This window comes from Sphaerodactylus townsendi, linkage group LG08 (genome assembly GCF_021028975.2).
Source record: "Sphaerodactylus townsendi isolate TG3544 linkage group LG08, MPM_Stown_v2.3, whole genome shotgun sequence".
Taxonomy (NCBI): Eukaryota; Metazoa; Chordata; class Lepidosauria; order Squamata; family Sphaerodactylidae; genus Sphaerodactylus; species Sphaerodactylus townsendi.
Genome location: NC_059432.1, coordinates 106,788,715 through 106,808,099, shown reverse-complemented (window position 1 = coordinate 106,808,099; position 19,385 = coordinate 106,788,715). Strand labels below are relative to the sequence as shown.

At 51.0% G+C, this 19,385-nt stretch overlaps 1 protein-coding gene across 1 annotated transcript in view; it reads right to left on the bottom strand.

Annotated features, from left to right (window-relative positions):
* Window positions 1–2,410: 2,410 nt before the first annotated feature.
* EPHB3 (EPH receptor B3) overlaps window positions 2,411–19,385 on the bottom strand; it is a 135,127-nt gene continuing 118,152 nt past the window's right edge. Inside the window, 10 exon segments of the mRNA XM_048505353.1 lie at window positions 2,411–3,723; window positions 9,610–9,737; window positions 9,739–9,766; window positions 10,037–10,233; window positions 12,098–12,250; window positions 13,805–14,005; window positions 14,007–14,021; window positions 16,368–16,615; window positions 17,012–17,134; window positions 18,359–18,411. Of these exon segments, the coding sequence (XP_048361310.1) occupies window positions 3,615–3,723; window positions 9,610–9,737; window positions 9,739–9,766; window positions 10,037–10,233; window positions 12,098–12,250; window positions 13,805–14,005; window positions 14,007–14,021; window positions 16,368–16,615; window positions 17,012–17,134; window positions 18,359–18,411 (1,255 nt within the window). The 3' untranslated portion in view covers window positions 2,411–3,614.

Genomic DNA, 19,385 nt, shown 5'->3' with positions numbered 1-19,385 from the left:
TTCATATCCCCCCTTTCTGTACTATAGGATACTCAAAGGGGCTGACAAACTCTTTTCCCTTCCCCCCCTCATAACAAACACCCTGTGGGGTGGGTGAGGCTGAGAGAGCTGTGAAGAACTGTGACTAGCTCAAGGTCACCCAGCTGGCGTGTGTGGGAGTGCACAGGCTAATCTGAATTCCCCAGATAAGCCTCCACAGCTCAGGCGGCAGAGCTGGGAATCAAACCCGGTTCCTCCAGATTAGAGTACACCTGCTCTTAACCACTACGCCACTGCTGCTGCAGCAAGAGAAGAAGGGAAAAAGGAGTTTGAAACCCTACAGGAGAGAAAGGTGGGGTATAAATACAAACGCGTCTTCTTCAAAAACTTTGTTTTAAGGGCCAGGCTGGGGAAGACGGAAGCCCTTTCGGTGGCTTCCCAAACCTCCCTCTGCCTGGAATAAATTCTGGCAGAGGAACTACCAGTATAGCTGGGGCAGAAATTACTGGGAGAAACCTCACCAAAGAAGCTTTTTTGTCTACCGTGGACTGTACTGCTGGCATTTTCCTGGGCAAAGAGGTTCTATGAAGACTTCAATCTCTCATTGGCAGTGGCATAGGAGGTTAAGAGCTCATGTATCTAATCTGGAGGAACCGGGTTTGATTCCCAGCTCTGCCGCCTGAGCTGTGGAGGCTTCTCTGGGGAATTCAGATTAGCCTGTGCACTCCCAACACACGCCAGATGGGTGACCTTGGGCTAGCCACAGCTTCTCGGAGCTCTCTCAGCCCCACCCACCTCACAGGGTGTTTGTTGTGAGGGGGGAAGGGCAAGGAGATTGTAAACCCCTTTGAGTCTCCTGCAGGAGAGAAAGGGGGGATATAAATCCAAACTCTTCTTCTAGGGGTTGGAAAATGGGATACCTGTTTAGGGAGAGAAATGGCCAAAAGCCATGGCCGATCTGTCCCCCCTGTTCTTAGGTCCCTCCTGTGTAGACAACATATAAGAAATTGCAAAGAATGGGGTTACCTGGCCCCCAGTGTTTTGAGACAGGAAGCTATCATGACGCCTTCAAGTGGACCACGAGGTAAGGAGGAGGATGGGCGGAAATGAACACTACCAAGTTGAGGAGGAAACAGCTGTAACCCCAATGAATTTTTTGCACTTTAACATGGCTTGTAGCAAGAAGTCAGCCGGGATACAGGTCTGCCTGCAAGCACCTGCCTGGGGAAACCCAACCATGAACTCTCTGCTCTGCCAGTAGGTTTTTCGGCATTTTCGGCTCCTGCATTTCTCCTCGCTTAAGTTGAGCAAGACAGAATAGCGGCTGAGCCGTTGGGGATCTAGTTCCTACCATACGAGCTCCTGTTTGCACCTGACTCTGCTTTTGAGTCCTGTGATAGATCACTGTGCCTCGTTCCAACCCTTCCGGGTTCATTGTTCCCTGATGCTTCCCGGTTCAAAACGAGCCATCTGCCAAAGTAGCTGGGAAAAGCTACTCAAGAAGGAGAGGGTGACCGAAGGTAGGAAACACTGCCCGGGCGGGATTAAAACAAAACCAAACCCAAACACAACCCTGTTTCATCGATTTATGGCTACCAATCTTGATCCTCTTTGATCTGAGATTGCAAATGCCTTAACAGACCAGGTGCTCGGGAGCAAAAGCCGCAGAAGGCCATTGCTTTCACATCCTGCACGTGAGCTCCCAAAGGCACCTGGTGGGCCACTGCGAGTAGCAGAGTGCTGGACTAGATGGACTCTGGTCTGATCCAGCAAGGCTCTTTCTTATGTTCTTAATGCTGCCCACCACCTTGCCCAGCACTGGAACTCAGAGGTCGACTGCCTCCAAATATTCTCCCTAGTCACCATAGCTAATAGTAGCAGTTAAGAGAGGCAGACCTGGATAGCTTTAAAAGGGGCTTGGACAGATTTATAGAGGAGAAGTCGATCTATGGCTACCAATCTTGATCCTCCTTGATCTGAGATTGCAAATGCCTTAACAGACCAGGTGCTCGGGAGCAGCAGCCGCAGAAGGCCATTGCTTTCACCTCCTGCACGTGAGCTCCCAAAGGCACCTGGTGGGCCACTGTGAGTAGCAGAGAGCTGGACTAGATGGACTCTGGTCTGATCCAGCAGGCTTGTTCTTATGTTCTTATCAACACGGCGTCCTGTGGCGAAATGAGGCCGGCAACGTTCCAGAAAGGAGGGTGACGCTCTGCAGTTGACCCTCCCACCCTTGTTTTAAAAAAGGCTAAAAAGTTCTTCCCAGTACTTCTGTACTTTAAGCCTCCGGCTGGAAGATCAGACGAGGCTGTTCCCAGAGGCAAAAAACCTGTATGAAGGCAGGGCTTTGACATTTCGTGTGTTGCGGGCACCGCGCGCCGGAGGGGGAACGGGAGATAAAAAGAGCGCGATCGATGGAAGGAGACGCACGTAAAATCGTTATTGCCTTTATTCTGCCCGCGCGGCCTCTCGCGCGGCCCAGACGGCCAGTACACGCACTCGTACACATGCAAGCTCGCCAGCTCCGCAAGGGACCCTCTCGGCTGCTGGCTCAGGGCTGCAGGAGCTTTCGGGAGAGAGCCAGAAAGACACGCCCCAAACTGAAACAACCCCCCCCCGAAACAAAACAACAAGGGAGAGAAATCGAAGTGTTCCAGTCTTTTCTTCCTTTGGCAGCGATCACAGCACGTTTCAGCACAGGGATCCGCAGAGATGGGTGCGCGGCTGGCGGAGCCGGTTCCTTCCTGAATAAAAGATGAGGCGGGGGGGAAGAGGGCGGCAGGGCCGCGTTGCACGGCCGGGTCCCCCCCTCCGTCTGAATCCTGCCGGGCTGCCTTTGAAATCCTGTGCAAAACTCATGCCGAAGGGCCTCCGAACACGTACGCAAGATGCAGAGCTGGCCAGGCCCAGCTTCCTGCGGGGGAACCATTGCTGGCTTTGCAGTTCCGGCTCACTGGCCCACACCGACCAATCCCCTTCTCCCTGCAGACTTTTTTTTTTGTGCAGTTACAGGACAGGGCTGGGCGGGCCCTACGGTTATCTATGGGGTGTGTGGAGAACAACGTCCAGCCAGGTGACTCTCCTCCGTGCAGCTCAAGCGAGCGGGTCGGATTCTTTGTTGGGGGGATCCTTCCCTTTCCGCCGGAAGCGGAAGGTGCCGCAGCCGAACGCCTCTCCAGCAGGGAGCAGGGGCAGCAACCTGACGCTCTGTGCCGGTAACGAACGAAGGAAGCCCGAAGAAGTGGCACAGCTGGTAGGCCGAAGGGCAGGACTCGGAGCAACGGGGAGGAGACGGGAAGGAGCCACTGCCCTCCCCCATTAATCCATCTTCAATATGAAGATTCGGCTTCGCCGGTGCCTCGTTGGGAGGATGCCGCAGCAAAAAGGCGGGCAGGGGTCCTCCTTGCCCTGCCCACGCCCTGAGTGCCTTTCGTCTAGCTAGGCTTATCCTAGTCTGTTCCACCACAGGTCTCTTGACAAGACAAGGAGCTCCACGCAAAGTAAGGGAGTGGCAGGAAGGGAGAAGGGAGTGACTCCCCTTTTCACAAATCCGGGCAGCCGGGCGGCACCACAAGCTAGAATCCTAGGGAGAGGTTCCCCTGGCGGGTCCGTTCCAAACCCAGAGTCCTCGGCGGTCAAACCTGAACGGGCAGCGTCTGGTTCATTTGTAATTTCATGTCCTGTATGCTGCTCAAAATCTTCTTCTGGTGTCCCGCTAGCGTCACTCCTATCCTGAGCAGGTCCCTGCGGAGGAAACAAACAAACAAAACAAACCAAGAGGACAGCGGTTAGCAAAGGATAGCAGGGAACCCAAGGACAAGTACGTGGGCACCTTTTCAGACCTGCGGCGGTACATTAGCTTGGTTGAAAGTCAACAGGAAGAAGAAGAAGAAGAAGAAGAAGAAGAAGAAGAAGAAGAAGAAGAAGAAGAAGAAGAAGAAATGTACCATACGATGAGCAGAGAAGAGGAGGAGGAGGAATAGGAGGAGGAGGTTTGGATTTATACCCCACCTTTCTCTACCTGTAAGGAGACTCAAGGTGGCTTACAAGCTCCTTTCCCTTCCTCTCCCCACAACAGACACCATGTGAGGTAGGTGGGGCTGAGAGAGTTCAGAGAGAAGGTCGCCCAGCAGGAATGTAGGAGTGTGGAAACACATCTGTTTCACCAGATCAGCCTCCGCCACTCAGGTGGAGGGGTAGGAAATCAAACCCGGTTCTCCAGATTAGAATCCAACTGCTCTTAACCACTACACCACGCTGGTGCAAACAAAGAGGCTGGGCTTGAATGGAAATGATCCGATTGGCCTCACGACCCCCACCATCTAGTATGTCAGGATAATTCCAGCAACCTGCACTGTGGAGTCGCTGTAAGGAGGAGGGAGGTCCATGCAAATGCTCAGAGAACTGATTTTAGCCGAACGCATGAAGCTGTGTCAGGTCCTGAGTTTATCAAGGTCAGTACTGCTGACTCAGGCCCCGCCCACACACGTAGAATAATGCAATCCGCTTTCAATGCACTTTGCAGCTGTGTGGAATAGCAAAATCCACTTGGAAACAATTGTGAAAATGGACTGAAAATGTATTATTCTGCGTGTGCAGACGGGGCCGCAGACGGGCAGCAGCTCTACAGGGTCCCAGTTAGAGGTCTTTCCCACCACCTGGCCATGCTACCATCTAAAGAGACTTTCCAACTTCTGAAGAGAAGGCTGTTTGATCAGGAACCTCAGATCCTACTCGAAAAGGCTTCTAGGACTTGTTCTCCTTCAGCTCCAGGTATCACCTACATTGGTAATAAGGGGGCTCAATACCTGCACCAGATAACCGTGCCCAGGCTCCGTAGAGCAATGATGTTGGCCCGTTGCAATGCCCTTCCATCAGCCGTAACAACAGGGAGATTCACTAAAACCCCTTACCGCCAAAGGCTATGCATATGCAACGGGAATTGTGTTGACTCTATAGACCATATTTTACTTTATTGTCCACTTTACACAGTACCCAGAGTCAAACACTTGTCACCTCTGCTACTCAAAAAAGAGTATGCATCTGACTTGCAAAAGATTACCTTTCTGTTGGACAGCCCCAGTAGTGATGCAAACGATGCAGTCACCAAATTTTTGGATTTGTATATAAAACAGCCCTCTAGGAGCAAATCCTGAACATCAGCCTTCTCTACCTGTACATTTATTGTAGTTTCCCTCTACTCGGTTAAGTGGATCTGTGTATATAATGTTGTTATGCCAATAAAGATTCTTTGTTTGTTAAATCCACTTTGCAGCTGTGCGGAAGAGCAAAATCCACTCGGAAACCATTGTGAAAGTGGACTGGAAGTGCCTTATTCTGCATGTGCGGACGGGGCCTCAGACAGGCAGTAGCTCTCCAGGGTCCCAGTGAGAGGTCTTTCCCGCCACCTGCTACCTGGTCATTTTAACTGGAAGTGCCGGGAATAGAACCTGGGACGCTCCGCAAGCCAACCCGATGCTCTGCCACTGAGCTGAAGCCCCTCTCTAGCACCAGCGAAGCTGCCTTCCAATGGAGCAAACCGTTGGGTCAGCCAGGTCTGGCCGTCCCTTCCAGGGTCTCCCGGGAGACCTTCCCTATCATTCATCGCCTCCTGGACCCATTTCAATGAATTGAATTAGGGGCCTTCGGCATCGGAAGCAGATGCTCTGCCTACAGTTCCCTGGAGTTCCTCTGTTGCTGATGGACTGTTTAGATCCGTGGTGGCGAACCTTTGGCACTCCAGATGTTATGGACTACAATTCCCATCAGCCCCTTCCAGCATGGCCAATTGGGGTTGATGGGAATTGTAGTCCATAACATCTGGAGTGCCAAAGGTTCGCCACCACTGGTTTAGATGATGAGACCCTTCAGGCTCCCACCACTCCTAATGGGCAGGAAATGTGATTCCACAACAGTCTGGTGGAAAACTCACTTTCCGTGAGTTAGTTTTGCTTTGGTTTGTAGAAGGAGAGGAGCTTGGATTTACACCCCACCTCCTCTCCTGTAAGGAGACTGTAAAGGGATCACAAACTCCTTCCCTTCCTCTCTCGACAACAGACCCCTTGAAATTTAGATGGGGCTCAGGAGCAAGAGGCATTAGTCTTCCAAGTGGGGGGGAAAGGGTGTGTGTGTGCGATGCACCGGGCGCGCGCCCCTGTGGGGGCGTGGCAGGAGTGTTCCGGGGCGGGGGCGGAGGTGCACCGGGTGCTTTCCCCCCTTGCTACGCCTCTAGCTCAGAGGGTTCGGAGAGAACCGTGACTGTCCCAAAGTCACCCAGCAGGCTTCATGCAGAGGAGCGGGGAAACAAATCTACTTCACCAGATAAGAGTCCGCCAATCTTAACCACTGTACTAGCTCTCTAGTTTCTACCAGGAAGGAGGAAGGAAAGTTGGTTTTTACACCCCACTTTCCCCAACCTTTAAGGAATCTCAAAGTGACTCACAAACTCCTTTCCCTTCCTCTCCCCACAACAGACACCTGGTGAGGTAGGTGGGGCTGAGAGAGTTGGGAGAGAACTGTGACTAGCCCATGGTCACCCAGCTGGCATGTAGCAGTGCAGAAACACATCTGGTTCACCAGATAAGCCTCCGCCACTAGCCCATGGTTGCCCAGCAGGCTTCATGTGGAGGAGCAGGGAAACAAACCCAGTTTCCCGTTCTTAACCACCACACCATGCTGGCTCTCTGCATGCCGTGCGCCCGCTCCACACACTGAAGGCACTGCTCTATCCTGAAAGATGTAATTCTTGACCCAGAGCACAAGCGTGATTCTCGGCACTTAGCTTGCACAAAGAGCCGATTGAAAACCTTCCCCCCCCCCTCATCCTGTTTTTTCAGTGCCGAAATTCGGCATGAGTTGACTTTTCCAGTGGAATGCGTGTCTTGCGATCGCTTCCAACGCACGGTCCGAGTCACATCACACCACTCACTGAAAAAGGTCTTTGAAAGGTCGGGAATGCCAGGATGTGGCAGGTCACGACCCCGATGGACTCTGAAGAGGGGTCACTCAGGGGCTAAGCGTGTTTCACGGTCAAAATGTCCCAGCGTCAAAATTCGTGCTGGATGCAGAATCTGGCAGGCAGAGAACCTCCAGTTTCATTTTGAAAGACGGTGTGAGAACCTAAACCAGAGGTGTCCAACTCTGGCGCTTCAGATGTTCGTGGACTACAATTCCCATCAGCCCCTGCAATTGGCCATGCTGGCAGGGGCTGATGGGAATTGTAGTCCATAACATCTGGAATGCCAAAGGTTCGCCACCACTGCCCTAGGCCATGTCAGCAGGGGCTGATGGGAATTGTAGTCCATGAACATCTGAAGTGCCAGCGTTGGACACCCCTGACCTGAACGGAGCCCTGCTCAATCAGATCCATGCCATCCTAAATATGATTTTCTGGGAGTAAGTCCAATTGAATAGACCTGAGTGGGAGTCTGAGTAGATCTGTTTAGGATTGAGAGTCAGTATGGTGTAGTGCAGGGATCTGCAACCTGTGGCTCTCCAGATGTTCATGGACTACAATTCCCATCAGCCCCTAGGCCATGTCAGCAAGGGCTGATGGGTATTGTAGTCCATGATCATCTGAAGTGCCAGAGTTGGACACTCCTGATCTAAACGGAGCCCTGCTCAATCAGATCCATGCAATCCTAAATATGATTTTCTGGGAGTAAGTCCAATTGAATAGACCTGTGTAAGAGTCTGAGTAGATCTTCTTAGGATTAATAACCAGTATGGTGTAGTGCAGGGTTGGGTCACAACCTGGCGGGTTTTCCAGAGAAATTATGGATCAAGACTCCCATCAGCCCCTGCCGAAGCACTATGGCACTAGGCCTGATGGGAATTGTAGTCCATGAACATCTGAAGCTCTGGAGTTGGACACCTCCGGTTTAGGTTTTTACACCGTCATTCAAAATGAAACTGGAGGTTCTCTGCCTGCCAGATTCTGCATCCAGCAGGGGCTGATGGGATTTGTAGTCCATGAACATCTGGAGAGCCGCAGGTTGCAGACTCCTGGTGTAGTGGTTAAGAGGCTCAATGCTGGAGCCTCTACTTGGCAAGCAGAAAATCCCAGGTTCGGATCCTGACAGCTCTATTTAAAAGGATCGGATCCCAGGTGACGTGGAAGACATCCGCCAGAGAGCCTGCAGAGCGGCTGCAGTCGAACCGGGCTGCACTTGATGGACGGGTGCAATCCCCAAAACACTTCCCTGGGAGCATACCCCTCTCAATAAAACAGGACTTCCTAAATAAAAATGGGGCTTGCTACTGAGGAAACATGCCTAGGATCACATGGTAAATCACTCCAGAAGGAAGGCTGCCAATTTCCAGGTGGGGCCTGAAGATCTGCAAGGATTACAATTATATTTGCTGCTTAGTTTTTAATTGGTTAATAGGTTAAGTTTTATATTGTGTAATTGCTGTTTGAAAAACAGCCGTGTTGTGAGCCACCTCGAGCCTTCGGGGATGAGGCGGCTTATAAGTCGAATAAATAAATGAATAAACAAACTGATCTCCTGCTTGCAGTGATCCACTCCCCTGGAGAAAATGGCCGCTTTAGAGGGCAAATTCTATGCATTTTACCCATTGAGGTCCCATCCTTCCCCCAAAACTATCCTCCCCAGACCACCAAGAATTTCTCTAGGTAATCTCTAAGGGTAATTGGGAAGACCATGGTTTCTGCTTTCTCCTCATGCATTAAACTTTGACAACTCCAGGTACGTCCACAGTGTTTCCCCTCACACAAAACCTGAGTGACGATTAGACCCTCCCTGGATTTCAAAGTGTCTTCCTCTAATCCACCATGGTGCCAAGTCCCATACAGAAGAAGAAGAAGAAGAGGAGGAGGAGTTTGGATTTATATCCCCCCTTTCTCTCCTGCAGGAGACTCAAAGGGGCTTACAAGCTCCTTGCCCTTCCCCCCTCACCACAAACACCCTGTGAGGTAGAAGAAGAAGAAGAGTTTGGATTTATATCCCCCCTTTCTCTCCTGCAGGAGACTCCAAGGGGCTGACAATCTCCTTGCCCTTCCCCCCTCACAACAAACACCCTGTGAGGTAGAAAAGAAGAAGAGTTTGGATTTATATCCCCCCTTTCTCTCCTGCAGGAGACTCAAAGGGGCTGACAATCTCCTTGCCCTCCCCCCCTCACAACAAACACCCTGTGAGGTAGAAGAAGAAGAAGAAGAGTTTGGATTTATATCCCCCCTTTCTCTCCTGCAGGAGACTCAAAGGGGCTGACGATCTCCTTGCCCTTCCCCCCTCACCACAAACACCCTGTGAGGTAGAAGAAGAAGAAGAAGAGTTTGGTTGCCATATCCCCTTTCTCTCTCCTGCAGGAGACTCCAAGGCTGACAATCCCTTGCCCTTCCCCTCACCTACTCGGCTTACCCTGGGAGGTCGGGTGGGCTGAGAGAGCTCCGAGAAGCTGTGACTAGCCCAAGGTCACCCCTGCTGGCGTGTGTGGGAGTGCACAAGGCTAGTCTGAATTCCCCCAGATAAACTTCCACCGCACCTCAGGCGGCAGAGCTGGGAATCAAACCTCCAGATTAGATACACGAGCTCTTAACCTCCTACGCCACTGCTGTGGCAACGATCATCTCCCCCCCCCCCCCACCCCCAGATATTCCTCCCTACTTACTCAGCGGTCATTTGGGCCACCAGGTCGAAGGAGGCGAAGCCGGCGTTGACAAAATTCTCCTTGTACCGTCCCATTTTGATTGCGTCCAGCCAGTCCCCCACGGTGGTGAATGTTGTGTAATCCGGCACGGGTGGCGTCCAGGAGCGGCTGAGACACGCTGCGGGGGACGAGAGAGCCCAGAGGTCAGGCAAGGCTCGTGGGGAGGGGCTGTGGAGGGGGGGGGCGAGGCCTTGCAGTCCTGCGGCGTACAAAAGGCTAAAGCTTCCCCGTCCCTGTTTGTTCATGCCCCGGTTGCCGGAAGCCTCCAGCCCCGAGGGTAAAATTTATGTTTCCACCATAAACCATGCAAGCTAGAAACTCGTCACTGGCTACTCCAGACTCAGCGAGTGGCCCGTGCTCGGGGAGGGGGGCGAGGGTTTACACTGACCCGGACTGCACGTTGGCGATGACCTTCAGGCTGGCCGCGTTACGAATCAGCTTGTCCAGCGTGTTCACGATCTGGGCAAACTTGGGCCGGAGGTTGCGGTCGCGCACCCAGCAGTCCAGCATGAGCTGGTGCAGAGCCGTGGGGCAGTCCATGGGGAGGAGAGGCGGTAGTCCTGACTTCCACGCGGCGCTGATCACCACTACAGTGGCAACGGGGTGAAAAGCAGAGTGTGCCCCAGTCACTCAGATTAAATTAATTTATTCGGTCGATTGATTTCTATCCCGCCCTAAAAAAAATACATTCAACATTACAGTAAAAAACATTTATTTATATTTATTTATTGTATTGTATTTTATTATCATATTTATATACCACCCCATCCTCTGAGGGCTCTGGGCGGTGAACAACAAAATAGTGTTACAAAACAGTAGTAACAACAAATAAATAATATATCATTAAATAACATCATTAAAACATAAAATTACAGCGGTCCATATAAACCACTTTAAGGCCCAGCATTAAAACTGTCAATAAAACCCTCCAAGAGAGGGGGACAGAAAGTCTAGATGTCACAGGCTCCCAGAATGTTAAAAGGGAGAGACAAAGAGGGTACACACCATCAGTGGCTGCCCTCCCCAAAAGCCCGGTGGAACAACTCGGTCATACAGGCCCTGCGGAACTCCCCCAAGATCCTCAGCCCGGGGCCCTGACAGCTGGAGGGAAGAGTGTTCCCATTCAGGCGAGAGGGCCAGAGGCACAGCAAAGCGCCCCTGGCCCGGGTGGGAGGCCAGCCGCGGTGCATTGGCTGAGGGGCTGGGGACCACCAGTAAGTTGGCCTCTGCCAAGTGCAGAGGCCGTGTAGGGACATATGGGGTAAGGCGGTCCCAAAGGTACGAGATAACAGATAAAAACTCCTAACAACATATCTAAAAGCAATTAACCCACCCCCCAAAACCCACCCTCCTTCCCCAATGCAGGCAGAGGGAAAGTTCTGGAAAAGCCCAGTGGTCCAGAGGTGAATGGCATCAATCAGTCAAATGCCCGGGTGAAAATGACGTCTTATCCAGATGCTGAAAGGTTTATAATGTTGGTGCCCATGGAATCTCTAATGGAAGGGCATTCCTTAAAATGGGGGCTAACAGAGAAAGCCCCCCCTGCAGTTCCTATGCCCCTCACCTCAGAAGAGAAGAGGAAGAGTTTGGATTTATACCCCACCTTTCTCTCCTGTAAGGAGACTCAAGGCGGCTTAGAAGCCCCTTTCCCTTCCTCTCCCCACAACAGACACCCTGTGAGGCAGGTGGGGCTGAGAGAATTCCCAAGAACTGTGACTAGCCCAAGGTCACCCAGCAGGAATGTAGGAGTGTGGAAACACATCTGGTTCACCAGATAAGCCTCAGCCACTCAGGTGGAGGAGTGGGGAATCAAACCCGGTTCTCCAGATTAGAATCCACCTGCTCCTAACCACTACACCACGCTGGGTCCAGAGAGGGAAGAGACTGCCAGCAACCCTCCCCCCCCCCCAATGACTTCAGCACCTGGGCTCAGTGGTGGGATCCAAAAATTTTAGTAACAGGTTCCCATGATGGTGGGATCTCAAACTGTGCATGTGAAAGCACCAATGGTGCTGTGGGCACGCATGGGGAGCGCGATAAGAGTGGCCAGGCATTCCAGGGGCGCGGGCATTCCCTGGGCTGGGTTGTGGCAAGGGACGCAGCCACTGGGCGCCAGCGTCCTTGGGCGGGATGGCAAACGGGCTGCACGCAGGCGCAGGCTGCCACGCATGCTGGTGCACCTCCTGCTAGACTGCTTCAAGTTCTGTGCGCTACTGCTGAGAGGAGGGGTGTAACTAAGGCAAAAATCACGTGGCCAAATCACCAATTAGTAGCCCCCTCTCGGAACACACAAATAATGAGTAACCTACTCTCGGGAACCTGTGAGAACCTGCTGGATCCCACCTCTGCCTGGGCTGGTCTCTATGACAGAAGATGCTCCCACAAGTAGATTTCTGCTGCTCCTCCCCCCCCCCCCCACATTTCTCCCAGCTTGGAGAGGCATCCTTACATCTTGGTTGGACATGTCCCAGTACGGCCGTTCACCGTATGACATCACTTCCCACATGACAATCCCATAGCTCCACACGTCGCTGGCGGAAGTGAATCCCATGGTAGCATGATGGCTTCCCGGGTCATTCACACGGGATCGATCTGGGCCACCCTCTTGGCGGGAGAGGCGCACGACCAAATTAATCAGGGTCTACCCGCTCTGCTCCTCCACAGCTCTGCCCGGCCACAGAGGCGAAAAATATCTTCAAGCTGTAGGTAGTCTTTGGGAAAATAACTGTGTAGTTCCTATGACTGGAAATGGATGACTCTAGAAATGGAGACTGCCCCAAGATGGGCAGGAAATCGATCTATCCCAACCGGCGAAGTAGAGACGCTCTCACGCGATTCCCTTGAAGGGACTAGAATATGACGCCATGCTCTCAACTCCCGACTCCTTAATTCAAAGATTTCTCTCGTCTCTCGACACCCATCAACATTCCTCATTGTGCTAACAAAGCTATTCACGGATCGTTGGGGGAGGATTAATTACTTACGGTTTAATTAAGCTTACGGTACGTCTCTTGCGAGACTTGCTAGGTTCAAGTCTAGCAGCACTTCAGAGACCAAAACAAGATTTCTGGAGTAGGAGCATCTGAGAATTAATGTTCTCAGACTGTAACGCTGAAGACTGGAGGCAAAGGGATAACAGTGGGAATCACGGAGGTGTCAAACTGCATGTCCCTCAGATGTTCTCCAGATGGACTCATAGTTCTTATCATCCTGCCAGCATGCTGGCAGGGATGATGGCATGGGAACTGTCGGGAGTCCATAACAATCTGGAGGGCCACTCGAAGCCGTCACCTGTGGTTTAAATGCTCTTCTTCGGAGTCAAAGGGGGACTTTCCGATTAGCATGACGGAAGGAAAGATGGAGAGAGAAATCTTTCCCCAACAAACTCATTTTTTTTAAATGAGCAGGGAGTTTAAAAAAACAAAGAAATGAAGAGCTTTGGGAAATTCACCTCCTTGCCCTGCCGAGTACCATGAAGAAGAGAAGAGAAGAGTTTTGGATTTATACCCCACCTTTCTCTCTTGTAAGGAGACTCAAGGTGGCTTACAAACTCCTTTCCCTTCCTCTCCCCACAACAGACACCTTGTGAGGTAGGTGGGGCTGAGAGAGAGAACTGTGACTACTAGCCCAAGGTCACCCAGCTGGAATGTAGCAGTGCAGAAACACATCTGGTTCAATCGGATAAAGCCTGGCCACCACCAGTCAGGTGGAGAAGTGGGGAATCAAACCCAGTTCTCCAGATTAGAATCCACCTGCTCTTAACCACAACACCACGCTGGTTCTCAGTGAAAGAGTCTGGTGCCAATACATTTGATGCCAAGATCATTGGTGGGGGGGGGGGATGATTCTGCAGCTGTTCCCATTCAGGGTTCAATCCAGACTAAAATTTCCACTCCCTCAGAGGAAAAGAAGTTTCTTGCCTCCCTCCTTCCGCTGCAACCCACTGATCTCCCCAAAGTGCTCTCTTGGGGGGGGGGGGAGGGGGATGAGACCCTAAGGAACAGAATGAAACAAAAATCAAGGGGGGGGGGTCTGCGGCAGGAAGTCGGAATTGACAGAAGTCACCCCACCCCTTCTACTAGCAGAAATGTTGGCCTAAGTCCAGCCCCAGGCCTCTCCAGGGGAAAAGAGGGGGCGTGCGAAGACTGTTACATACCAGTGAGCTGGTGTAGGTGGGGTCCGAGGGATCGTCCTCCAAGAAGCGCGAGAGCCCGAAGTCGGAGACTTTGCACACCAGGTTGCTGTTGACCAGGATGTTGCGGGCAGCCAGGTCTCGGTGCACGTAGTTCATCTCCGAGAGGTACTTCATGCCGGCTGCAATACCCCGGAGCATCCCCACCAGCTGGATGACGGTAAAACTGCCCGTCGTTGGGCTGCCGAGTAAGAAAAGGAAGGAAGAGAAAACTTTTTATGTTATGATGTCTCACGGTTGGAAGGGAGCACCCCGTCAATTCTGAAGTAGCATGTGGCAAACCTTTTGGCATCTCAGATGTTATGGATCATAATCTATCATCAGCCCCAATTGGCTTCCATGCTGGCAGGGGCTGATGGGAATTGTAGTCCATACCATCTGGAGGGCCAAAGGTTCGCCACCACTGATCTAGTGCAACCGTCTGCCAACGCAGGGACAACATCGATAATATTCCTGACAAGCAGGCACCTCAGTGATGCTTAGGAACCTGAGGGCATCCTCCTAAGACCGTGGTGGCGAACCTTTGGCACTCCAGATGTTATGGACTACAATTCCCATCAGCACCTGCCAATTGGCATGCTGGCAGGGGCTGATGAGAATTGTAGTCCATAACATCTGGAGTGCCAAAGGTTCGCCACCACTGTCCTAAGATGAAAAAATCCATCTGTCCCACAGGGCCAGAAGAGACATGGCTGAAAGAATCTCCTTCCCACCTCAGAGAAGATAATTTGCCTCTGGCTAACCTTCTAGTCCAGTGATGGTGAACCTTTTCGAGACCGAGTGCCCAAACTGCAACCCAAAACCCGCTTATTTATCGCAAAGTGCCAACACGGCAATTTAACCTGAATACTGAGGTTTTAGTATAGAAAAAATGGTCGGCTCCAAGGCACGCGTTGCTCGGGAGTAAGCTTGGTGGTAGTTGGCGGCTTTGCTTTGAAGCAACTGTGCAACGCTTTGAAAGGGTGAATCACAACCCTAGGAGGGTTTACTCAGAAGCAAACCCCATTGCCAGAAACTGAGCTTGCTCCCAGGTAAAGGATCACGCTTTCGTTCTTCCCATGAAAATCAGTGGGGTTTAACAGCGCTTCACAGGGTTAACTACACTGCTTCCCCAAAACTCAGTCTTAGGTTTAACGCTAATAATCTCCCTGAACTGTTTCTATTATCACATGACGAACTCTGTGCACGCGTGCCCACAGATAGGGCTCTGAGTGCCACCTCTAGCACCTGTGCCATAGGTTTGCCACCACTGCCCTAGTCAATTTCCTCTGTAGCTCTTAGCAAGAAACGTCAGGGAGCGGCTTTTTCAGCTCGTGGGCACCTTTGGACGTCAGTGATTAGCCCAACGCAAAATCATTTCTACCAAATGTAAACGTTTTTCTTTGTTGGCATAATTTATTCAGGCGGAAGCATTCGGCGTTCTTTCTGGCATGGATTTTTGATCTTTACAAAACATTACAGAACATCCGCAGTTATTGGTGGGTTTTCCGGGCTGCGTGGCCGTGGTCTGGTGGATCTTGTTCCCAACGTTTCGTCTGCATCTGTGGCTGGCATCTTCAGAGGTGTATCGCAGAGGGAAGACTGTTACACACTGTGTCCAGACTTCTCTTATAACAGACTTCCCTCTGTGATACACCTGTGAAGATGCCAGCCACAGATGCAGGCGAAACGTTAGGAACAAGATCCACCAGACCACGGCCACGCAGCCCGGAAACACCCACCACAACCAGTTGAATCCAGCCGTGAAAGCCTTCGACAATACATCCGCAGTGGTGCGACCGCACTTGGAGTCCTGTGTTAAGTTCTGGTCGCCACATCTCAAAAAGGATATTGAAGAGATAAAAAAAGTGCAGAGAAGGGCAACGAGGATGATTGAGGGACTGGAGCACCTTCCTTATGAGGAGAGGCTGCAGCGTTTGGGACTCTTTAGTTTGGAGAGGAGACGTCTGAGGGGGGATATGATTGAAGTCTATAAAATTATGCATGGGATAGAAAATGTTGACAGAGAGAAATGTTTCTCTCTTTCTCACAATACTAGAATCAGGGGGCATTCATTGAAAATGCTGGGGGGAAGAATTAGGACTAATAAAAGGAAACACTTCTTCACGCAACGTGTGATTGGTGTTTGGAATATGCTGCCACCGGAGGTGGTGATGGCCACTCACCTGGATAGCTTTCAAAGGGGCTTGGACAGATTTATGGAGGAGAAGTCAATCTATGGCTACCAATCTTGATCCTCCTTGATCTCAGATTGCAAATGCCTTAACAGACCAGGTGATCAGGAGCAACAGCCGCAGAAGGCCATTGCTTTCACCTCCTGCATGTGAGCTCCCAAAGGCACCTGGTGGGCCACTGCGAGTAGCAGAGTGCTGGACTAGATGGACTCTGCTCTGATCCAGCTGGCTTGTTCTTATGTTCGGGCCGTGAACCTGTGGCCAGTGTCAAGGGAAATATAAATGAGAAGGCAGGACCCTGCTCTGGAAAAGGCACCTTTTGCTCCCAGTCTTTGGCAAGACCACAAACTCACCCGTAAGAACGAGTCGAGGGCGCAGTTCTCCATGAACTCCGTGACGATCATGACTGGCCGGCTCTTGGTGACCACGCCCTCCAGGTGGATGATGTTGGGGTGGTCGAACTGCCCCATGATGCTCGCCTCGCTCAGGAAGTCCCGCCTCTGCCGGTCGGTGTAGCCCACTTTCAGCGTTTTGATGGCCACAAAAATCTCCCGCCGGCCTGGCAGCTTCAGCCGGCCCCGGCAGACTTCCCCGAATTCTCCTGCAGGGGATCGGGGAGGGAGAGGAAGAGAACGGTGAGACGTTACAGGCGTAGGCCAATAGCTGCCTGCCGCCCTTTTGTGCTTCTGTCCACAACAGAAGTCCCCAGCCTTTTGGAGCTTGTGGGCACCTTTGGATGTCTGACTCAGTGGGGCGGAAACAAAATGGCTGCTGTAGCATACTTCCAGTCAGACAGTGCAAATCTTTGTGCTGGGCTGCGCAGCCAATTAAATCTTCAATGGCCTTGTTAGAAAAAGCTCTACTTGGCCCTCACCCCTTTCTAAAAACACCTGGTGGGCACCGGAAAAAGTGTTGATGGTCACCACTGTGTCCATGGGCACCACGTTGCGGAGCCTCAGTCCATGAACACGAGGAGGGCTGAAATCACGTGACTTGCCTGCTCCAATCACTTCCTCAATCTTCACACAAGAGATGTCGATTTCCTTGGCGAACTCTCGGACAGCTTCATTGGGGTCCTCGTAAGTGAAAGGGTCGATGTAGACTTTCATTCCGGGGGTGACTGCAAAGACAGAGAGACGATTAGCACCCAATTTAGGAAACACATTCAGGGTTAACTCATGTTCAGTTTTCCAGTGGTGGAGTCTCCTTCTTGGGAGGTTTTTAAACCGAGGCTGGACGGCCATCTGTCAGGAGTGCTTTGATGATGTGTTCCTGCATGGCAGGAGGATTGGACTTGATGGCCCTTGGGGTCTCTTCCAACTCTACGATTCTAGTGTTCTTAACGAATGAGGCTAAAATTCCTGCAAACTGACATAAACGTAACTCGCTAATCCGCAGATGGCTAGTCGACTAAGTCTCTCGTTTATTGACAGAAACTGTCTGTTGTGCTAGTCCAAAAATAGTTCCATTTGTGGAAACTGCCTTAAAGGAAGAACTGCTCCAATTTACCTCAGAAACATTTTCTTGAATACAACAAGACTAGAAACTTGCCCTGCTCTTCTACAACTGAATGCTGAGGCTTTAAGAACCGGGTCATTGCCATCAGCAGTCTACTTAAGGAAGCTGAATACTGTGGTTTGACAGTCAGGTGCCGAGTTCTAGATTGGTTCCATTGCACTGCCAGAATAAAGTTCCCTTTGTGGTTGCAGAGAGTGAAAATCAATGCATGTCAGACCTGGAAGGCAAAGTCTCTGCATGGCTACCAAATATGCATCATTCACGCAAATGTGTCTGTATTTATAAATGCAGGTATAAGAAACTTCTGCAGAATCTATGTGCAAACTATTACTTAATTAATTAATTAATTAGATTTATAAGCCAAAGGGCTCGACTTAATTCATTAAAAACTTAAAAACTTAAACAGCAGAGGCACCTTTCCCTGGGTACTCTGACTGACAGGGGCTCAACAGGTGGCTACTGAAGACAGGGCCTTCTCGTTCGTGGCACCAAAGTAATGGAAACCCCTCCCCTGGCAGATTCACCAGTCCCCCTTGATCGCTGTCTTCCACTAGCAGGTGAAGACATCTTTGTTGCATTTGGTATTCCCTCCTCCCTGTGCATTCGTTCGATTTGACAACATGTTTTGTTTCCTGGTTTTTATGTTTTGTTCAATTGCTGCTTTTGCTCAATTGCCGCGGTATGCATTTTTAAATCCGTGCTTAAATGTTTTTCAAGGTTTGCCACCCAGGGTAGAGATAAACTATTTAAACGTAAATAATTTGGACAGAGATGTCCTGTTAAAAAAGATAAATAAATACACGAGACACTCGAGACAGATACTCACTGTACTGCTGTAGCTTCTCCGTGTACTCCGAGTCTGCGCTGTTTTGCTGCTTCCTGCTCAAAAACAGAAGGGGGAAAAGATCGTACAAAGCACAGTATTATTCTCCCTCCCAGTCATCTTGTCATCAACATCTGAGCGGTTAAACAACCTACAGTGGGGGTCTCCCGGCCTTCTGGAACCTGCGGGCACCTTTGGAATTCGGACATATCACGAGGGGGGGGGGGCTGCCACAAAATGGCTGCTGTATTTCACCTCAGGAACACAGTGAAGATCTTTGTGCTGTTGCGGCAGCTGCTGCCAAAAGAGTCTTTTAAAACTCTGCACAGCCACGGCCCACTCGCTTTCTGAAAATACTTCCCGGGCATCAGGAAAGGTGTCCAGGGACACCATGTTTGGGAACCCCTGCTCTATAAACTGTCCCCTGAGCTCCCCAAGCAAAAGGCTTATTCTAATAGTCGCAATTCAAATGTCAAAAAGCTACCTTTCCTTCTGCAAGTTTGGCATATTCCACTCGCTGCATCCCACCCCCCATGATCCTACACATTCCCAAACCCTCCCAGTTTTGGTTGCTACCCGTTCACATATACTGGGCAGGCACAAACAGTAATAGGAAATTTAGATTAATAAGCATATGCATAAGCATTTTATTGTCATTGTGCACGCACAACGAAATTTACAGCAGCATTCCTCGATGCACACAATTTCAGACTCATACCCCATCCTCACTTTCCCCTTCCTCCACCCATCCCTACACAGCCCCAAACACATCAACACGAAGCCCCGGAGTTCAGCATCGCCACAGCTCTAGAGTAGAAGCTGTCTCTGAGCCTCTTTGTCCTAGTAATGCAGGGTAATAGCCCGGTCCTAGGTTTGGTACACACCCCTACAACAAATCACCTCCCCAATGAGAAGAAGAAAAGTTTGAGTTTGAAGAAGAAGAAGAGTTTGGATGTATATCCCCCGTTTCTCTCCTGCAGGAGACTCAAAGGGGCTTACAATCTCCTTGCCCTTCCCCCCTCACAACAAA